Genomic DNA, 7,522 nt, shown 5'->3' with positions numbered 1-7,522 from the left:
GAAACGTTTCATTAGAGAAGAACCCGTCCAGAAGACCTATACAATTTTTTTTTCCTTTTGATTTTTTACCTGGATTACTGAGATGCATCAGGACAGAGCACAGAGTGTGACGAACAAGCAGGCAAATGAAAATTATCGTCCTCAATTTTTTATCGACCTCAAAATAATTTATCATATGATTAATTGATTTATTAACTATCGTGACAGGCCTAGCCTCGTGACTAAGTTCAGAGTTGCGTGATTTTTCTCGCCCTTCAGAGGCTGCACAAGCTTATCTACACTTCATGTACAACTGTTCGCCAACTGGTAAATTGTTGTTTATTTACCTCTTAATCCGGCGGTACCACACTCACTAGTCGCACAGCCTTCTTTATTTACTCCGGACCCGACGTTCGGACTCCACATTAGCATGAGTGGGAAAGTTTGTATTATTTTTTTCCCATGAAGCCACATGCGGTCTACCTTGCTAACTGTGTTTGTGTCGGGCTTTGCTTACAGGTTTACAGCCATGTTTGGCTCACCTTTATTTAATGTCATTGCAGCCATTTTCGTGCTTGCTTCTGGTTAAATTTTTACAGCTGTGTTTGGCCCTCATCCCCCCCCCCCCCCCAGCAGAGGCAGTCTGACCCTCCTAAAGGCCGTGGGTCTAGTAAATGACCCCTCTGCACAGGCGATGGGACACTTTACCCTGTTTCAACTCAGCCACTGGGCTGCTCTCTCCCTCGATGTGTGGGTGGTGTCAAGACTAACTCAGGGTTATATAATAAAGTTCTGCCACCACCCTCCTGTCCCTGGTCACATCAGAATGACAGTCATTCACGACCAGGTGAAAGCTTAGGCGCTGAACCTAGAAATGGACAACTTGATGGCCAAAGGTGCTATAATGCCTGTCAACCCCCTGCTGGATTCAGGGCATGTTTACTCAAAATACTTTTTAGTCCCAAAAAAGACCGGTGGCCTTTGCCCTGTTCTAGACCTCAGAGGTATAAATGTGTTTTAAAAGTCATTTCCTTTCACATGTTGACCACCCAGGGTGTACTTCAGATCGCTTCTCCAGGCGACTGGTTCACCTTGATCGACCTGATAGATGCCTATTTTCATGTGCCCATTGCACCCCACCACTGACAGTTTCTCTGTTTCATGTTTCAAGGGAGACATTTTGAGTTCAGGGTTCTTTCCTTCGGCCTTTCCCTGCCTCAGGGCAGTTCATATCCCAGGAGAACAGAACGGGCCAGCCGATTATCTGTCTCTGGGATGCCTACCACCTGAGGAGTGGAGGCTCCATCCAGAGGTGGTAGAGAACATCTGGGGGAGGTACAGCAGAGCAGCTGTGGACTTGTTTGCATCCCGGGAGACAACTCATTACCCACTCTAGTTGTCTCTGGCTGACAGTGCCAGTCCCCTGGGCCAGGATGCACTGGCTCACGACTGGCCCAATGTACTGCTTTATGATTTCCCACCACATCCCCTGATGGAGCCAACAATTCTGAGAGTCCTTCAGGAGGACCACCGAGTCCTCCTAGGAAGACCTAGTTTCCACTGCCGCACAGGCTCTGTTGCAGCTCACCAATGCCTCTCCCCCACAGGAAGGACCTTCTGTCACAGCTGGGGTGGTTAGATCCTACACCCCAATCCCAGTCACCTTTGTCTCTGGGTTTGGCCACTTCAGGGCCCGGCATCACCTTTTTAGATTATGACGAGGAGGTTAGGCATACAGTGATGAATGCCAGGGCCCCTTCCACATGACTGCTGTACACTCACAAGTGGAAGGTTTTTAGCCGTTGGTTTCAAGACAGATGCAGGGACCCTGCGCACTGTCCTGTTTCTGTTATTCTTTCTTTTCTTCAGGAGTTACTTTCCCGAGGCCGGTCTCCCTCCACCCTGAAGGTGTATGTCACTGCCATCTCTTGCTGGCATACAGTGGTGGGTGGAGAATCTATAGACTGTAACAAGGATGTGTCCTTGTTTCTGAGAGGTGCCAGATGCTTGTACCCTCCCACATGTCCTGTTGTGCCTGTGTGGGACCTCTCCTTAGTGCTCCAGGCCCTGCTATCAGCTCCATATGAGCCTTTGACAGAGGCAAGCCTGGAGTACTTGTCTAAAAATTGCCTTTCTTTTAGCCATGGCTTCGGCCAAATGTGTGGGTGAGATGCATGCATTTTCTGTTCATAAGTCTTGTTGCCGATGGAACCATGCTGGCTTGGGTGTCACCTTCTGGCCTAATGCAGCGTTCCTCCCTAAGGTGGCCTCATCTATGAGCCACCTTCAGCCACTCCAGCTTGCTCAATTTGAGGCAGGCAGTGTTGCTGAACCTCTTGCCCTGTTCGAGCGCTGGAAGAATATATCAGTTGGACAGCTTCTCTGCGACAGTCTGAGAGCCTCTTTGTCTGCTACGTGGGGCCTCACAAAGGGCAGGCCCTTTCAAAGCACCACCTTGTGCTCTGGATTGTGGACATAGTGGAATGAACATACTGTATAACCTACAAGGCCACCAACCACCAGCAGGAGTACGGTGCCATTCTACAAGGGGTATTAGTGCATCATGGACTGCTATGAGTGGGGTCACACTAGAAGCCATATGTGCAGCAGCGTCCTGGACATCTCCAAATATATTTGCTAAGTTTTACAGGATAAACCTGGCTGCCTTATTCCACCCATTGGAAAGAATCCTGCCACAACACCAGTCCTCGCCTCAGTAAGGTGGGCATTGCTGCTGTTTTTTTTCTTTAACGGTCTTGTTGTGTGTGTGATTCCTCAGGACTCTGTTAGTAATCGTCATCCAGTACATTAAATACCGCCTCTGGCAGTCAGTAGGGATGAAATAGAATGAAAGTTACGACTGTAACTACAGTTCTATGAATTCTGGATGACTGCCAGAGCGCTTGGTCCCTCGGAATCATCGTGTTTTCACGAGAAGATTAAGGGACAGAGCTACCATGTCACGTGACTATATAGACTAACCGGTGTCACTCGGGATCTCACATGACCTTGTTGGCATAAGGTACTTGACCTGAGCATGTGCAAGAATGATTATTCAGTGCTTTAAACACCGCCTGCGGCAGTCATCCAGGATTCATAGAACTGTAGTTACAACCGTAACTTTCATTTTAGTTCCAACTTCTTGCCTCTGTCTGCACCCTGGGTACAACCTTGAAATACAATCCACCAAGTGTGACATAATTGCCATTTTTGCAAAGAAGCATGGAATTTGTACAAGCACTGTACTCTACTATCTCAATAAAAACATTTTTTTTAATTTTTATTAAAAAACAACTTGGTTTTGTAACAGACAATTGAACCTATAAAACTATGTGCATAAGTACAAAACACAATAAATAACTAYAATTACCAGGGTCTAAATAAACTCCTTTCCCTTACACTTAAATGCTGGAATAAAAAGAGCTGCTAAAAGTATAAACAACTGTGTTAAATAATTTTCATTTATTCAGAAGCCACAGTGCTGCGGACCCCACTCCCCCCTCCCCAGCCGGTCTTAAATGGTCTCAGTTGCGATTCTGAAATAATCATTTTAAATTTTTTTCAAAATATTTCTGGCACTTTGGAGAAAATCCAGGACTCACTGGAGGGATTATGTATCCCCTCTGGCCTGGGAACGTATCAGAATCCCCCAGGACGAGCTGGAAGTTGTCGCTGGGGAGAGGGTGGTCTCTGCTGCTGCCCCCATGACCTGATCCAGGATAAGCCGGACGGACGGACAATTTATATTGTTAGTCTAAATTATTACATTTAAAATTATAACTCTAATTCAAGCAGAATAGCCTATTGTCAACATAATTATAGAGTGTGATTTATTTTCAACTCAAAATATCTTCAAACTAATGAAATATAAAGTTATTAGTGAAGAAAACCCGTCTGGATAACAGCAGACTGACTGCTGGTAAAATATACGACAGGTCTGGACCACTCCTGAATTTTGTTRGTATCTGAAAAAAAATCGTAGAATACGAAAACATTGGTGAATGTCACAAATTCTCCTAAATCACTCGTACGCACAACTTAAGAACAAATCTGTTCGTACGAACGGTTCTTGCATGAGGCCCATTGGGCCAATCTCTGAACTCGTAAAGTTCTTTTAAGTTTTCGCTGTCATTTTCATGAATGAACACTTCCTGATATCTGAGGCAGGAAACACAGCCTTATATTGTGTTTTTGAGGTGGTAATTATGCTAATCTCCACTCGCGTGCACGAGCAGCTGGATACGAACAGGTGGAATTTACGCAGCTCATTTACACACTTTTCCTGAAGATAGAAGAGTTTGTTGAATCTGACGTGACATGTTCGTATGAACCCTTTGTACGAACAAAAGTAAGAGAAATTTAGGAGAAGAATAATAAGAACATGTTCTTGCATGAGGCCCATTGTTTCCAAAAACAAGTGCAATCAAATTTAAGGTACATTTTGAGAATAATTGTAAGTGTGTGGAGGCATAATAATGACAAGTCAAGAGCTAGGTTCAAACACTTCCTTACTCTATTCCAGCAGCAAACTTGCTAAGCACCAAAGTTCCGTTTTTTTTTACAAACTTTTTGAATCCATCCATCCTGTTGTCTGGGTGTGAGTAGAGCCCCCTGGTGGTCTGCCACAAGTGAGTAAACCAACATAATGCGTAAAACATGTAAAACAAAATAGATCTCTTTAAAAGCATTTTTTAAGAATGGTAAATAAACCTATTTTTACTGGGTCATCATGTTTTGCCTATTTTAAAATATGGGTGACCTGAGAAAGTTTTGAAAACATTGGTTGAGTGCATCTTGGTGTTTTTCTCTTGCCTACAGCTATGTGTGGGAACATTTAGAGATGGGCTACGTTCAGGGCATGTGTGACCTGCTTGCTCCACTGTTGGTCATCCTGGATGATGGTAAGAGGACACACTTGATATTAGGGCTTGTAATAAGAGAACAGAGGAAGTCAGGGAAGTACCATTTCTGTTCCAATGTCTGTCTCTGCTAAATTTCTGTTACAATGTGGTTAAGAAGCAAAATGACTATTTTTAAATCGTCATATCTGTGAGATACAGCACTGCACAAATTAGAAAATTTTTGTGAGTAAAAGCCAAACTCATCTGTCCACTCACTGTTAATGAATTATTTCAATAGCTGTGTGAGTAGRTTTCACACGACAGATGTTTGTTTGAACTAAACTGTTTGGAGGTTTGCTCATGTTGAAAGTCAGGTGCTGTGCAGCTGTTCTGCCCTGTAACAAAATCACAATCTGGCCCTCTGATTGGCTGAGGCCATTACTGGGCAGAGTAGCCTCTGGCGTCACAGAACAAAGAAGAGCTTTGTGTAATTCAACATGGCATCCAGATTGCTCAGCAGACATACAAAGCTGAAATTTGGTGGGTTGGTAGCTGTGAGTTAATTCAACAGATCACAAGTTCAAGCTAACCGCTAATGCTAATAAAAAAATTAGTTCAGCCGTTTTTAGCCTTACAGAGCTGAAAACCTGTATAGTAGTAGCCACTCAGACTCAATAAACCCCACCTCCCCTGGAGGTGTGAGTTGAAGCTCCGTCTGACAGGAGACTCTGACAGATGTTCCCAGCAGACCCTCACTATACGTTTGGGTCTGCCAGGTCTGACCGCCATCCTTTCCCACCAACGGAGCCAACTCACCACCAGGTAGTCGCCCCTCTCTTCACCCGAGTGTCCAAAACATGCAGCCGCAGATCAGATGAAARYACAACAAAGTCGATCAGTGAACTGCAGCCTAGGGTGTCCTGGTGCCAAGAGCACAAATGGACACCCTTATGTTTGAACATGGTGTTTGTTATGGACAATCCATGATGAGCACAGAAGTCCAATAAGAAAGCACTGCTGTTCCTCAGAACCACACCCCGCCAGGTCTCACTCAATAAGGGCAATGACACAATGAGTGACCACTACACCCACATGAGAGTTGAAGTCCCCCAGCAGAACGAGGGAGTCCCCATTAGGAGCGCTCTCCAGCACCCCCTCTAAGGACTCCAGAAAGGGTGGGTAATCTGAACTGCTGTTAGGCTCATAGGCACAAACAACTGTCAGGACCCGTCCCCCCACCCATAGGCGGAGGGAGGCTACCCTCTCGTTCACCAGGGTGAATGCCAACGCACAGGGACCAAGATGGGGGGCAATAAGTATGCCCACTCCTGCTCGGCACCTCTCAACATGGGCAACTCCAGAGTGGAAGAGTGTCCAACCCCTCTGGAGGAGACTGGTTCCAGAGCCAGAGCGGTGTGTRGAGGTGAGTCCAACTATATCTAGTCAGAACCTCTCAACCTCACACACCAGCTCAGGCTCCTTCCCCACCAGAGAGGTGACATTCCACGTCCCAGAGCCAGCTTCTGTAGCTGAGGATCGGACCGCCAAGGTCCTCGCCTTGGACCACTGCCCAACACACATTGTACCTGACCCCTACAGCCCCTCCCACAGGTGGTGAGCCCATGGGAAGGGGGACCCACATCTCCTCTTTGGACTGTGCCAGACCGGGCTCCATGGGCCCAGCCACCAGGCACTCGCCACCATGCCCCACCTCCAGGCCTGGCTCCAGAGTGGGGCCCTGGTGGCCTACGTCCGGGCAAGGGAACACTTTGGTTTCACATTCATTGGATTGTTTTCAACAAAGTAGCACAGAAAAGTGTGTGCATAGCTTGATAAATCTAAAAGTTTCCAAAGATTTCTGTAGTATTCCAATTTATTCTGCATGCCAATGTTCAATATAAAAGCTGTGTGTTTTTTGACATATGAGGCTCCAGGTGTCTTAAAGTATTTCATTACCCATTCAGTCTGTTTGGAGCAAACAGGCTGTTTGCTCCAAAGTGACTGTTTGCTCCAGACTGAATGGTTGATGAAATAATTAAATACACCCCACTGAACATGAAGCCAAAAAAAAGCAAAGGTGAGGGCTGTCTGAGCAGCTCAGAGAGCAAATTATAGATATCCATTTTTGAGAAAAAGGCAGCAAAACCATCTAACACCAAGTTAGTCAAAGTATTTGTTAGTAGAGAACTTCAGAATCAGATTATTTGTCATTGTACAGAGCAGAGCTAAATTTGTTCTGGTACAACTTACTTTATGCAATAAACAGTTAAGAAGACCACACCACACAAAATACTACAAATATTTGCACATATTATATCTGATTTTATTTGTGTTAGAAATGAAATAAAGTTTCAACCAGGTGAAGTGGCTTTGTTCGAGACATGAACCAACTACTAACTCTGCTTTTGTTTCATGTGATTGTATGTCAGAGTGCTTGGTGTACAGCTGCTTCACTCAGCTGATGAAGAGGATGAGTCAAAACTTTCCTAATGGTGGAGCCATGGACACACACTTTGCCAATATGAGGTCACTGATCCAGGTGGTGGATAACACTTTTTTCTCAGTATGCCTGAGTGTGTCTTTTATATAGATCAGGGGCACCGCCTGCAGGCAGACCTTCTAAGAATAGCACTGATCACTGATTGTCATAGAAGCAACTGTAGGGATGAGTTATTTATGCAAATAACTTACCTTACATCTTC

General features: G+C 45.2%; 1 protein-coding gene across 1 annotated transcript in view; it reads left to right on the top strand.

Moving 5' to 3' along the window:
* The window catches only part of sgsm2 (small G protein signaling modulator 2), a gene marked incomplete at both ends in the record, with an annotated part of 138,574 nt that overhangs the window by 124,312 nt on the left and 6,740 nt on the right, over positions 1-7,522 (top strand). The window contains 2 exon segments of the mRNA XM_014030062.1: positions 4,798-4,880; positions 7,250-7,359. Coding sequence (XP_013885516.1) covers positions 4,798-4,880; positions 7,250-7,359 — 193 coding nt within the window.

Source organism: Austrofundulus limnaeus, unplaced genomic scaffold (genome assembly GCF_001266775.1).
Source record: "Austrofundulus limnaeus strain Quisiro unplaced genomic scaffold, Austrofundulus_limnaeus-1.0 Scaffold992, whole genome shotgun sequence".
Classification (NCBI taxonomy): Eukaryota; Metazoa; Chordata; class Actinopteri; order Cyprinodontiformes; family Rivulidae; genus Austrofundulus; species Austrofundulus limnaeus.
This window is presented reverse-complemented; position numbering and strand designations above follow the sequence as displayed.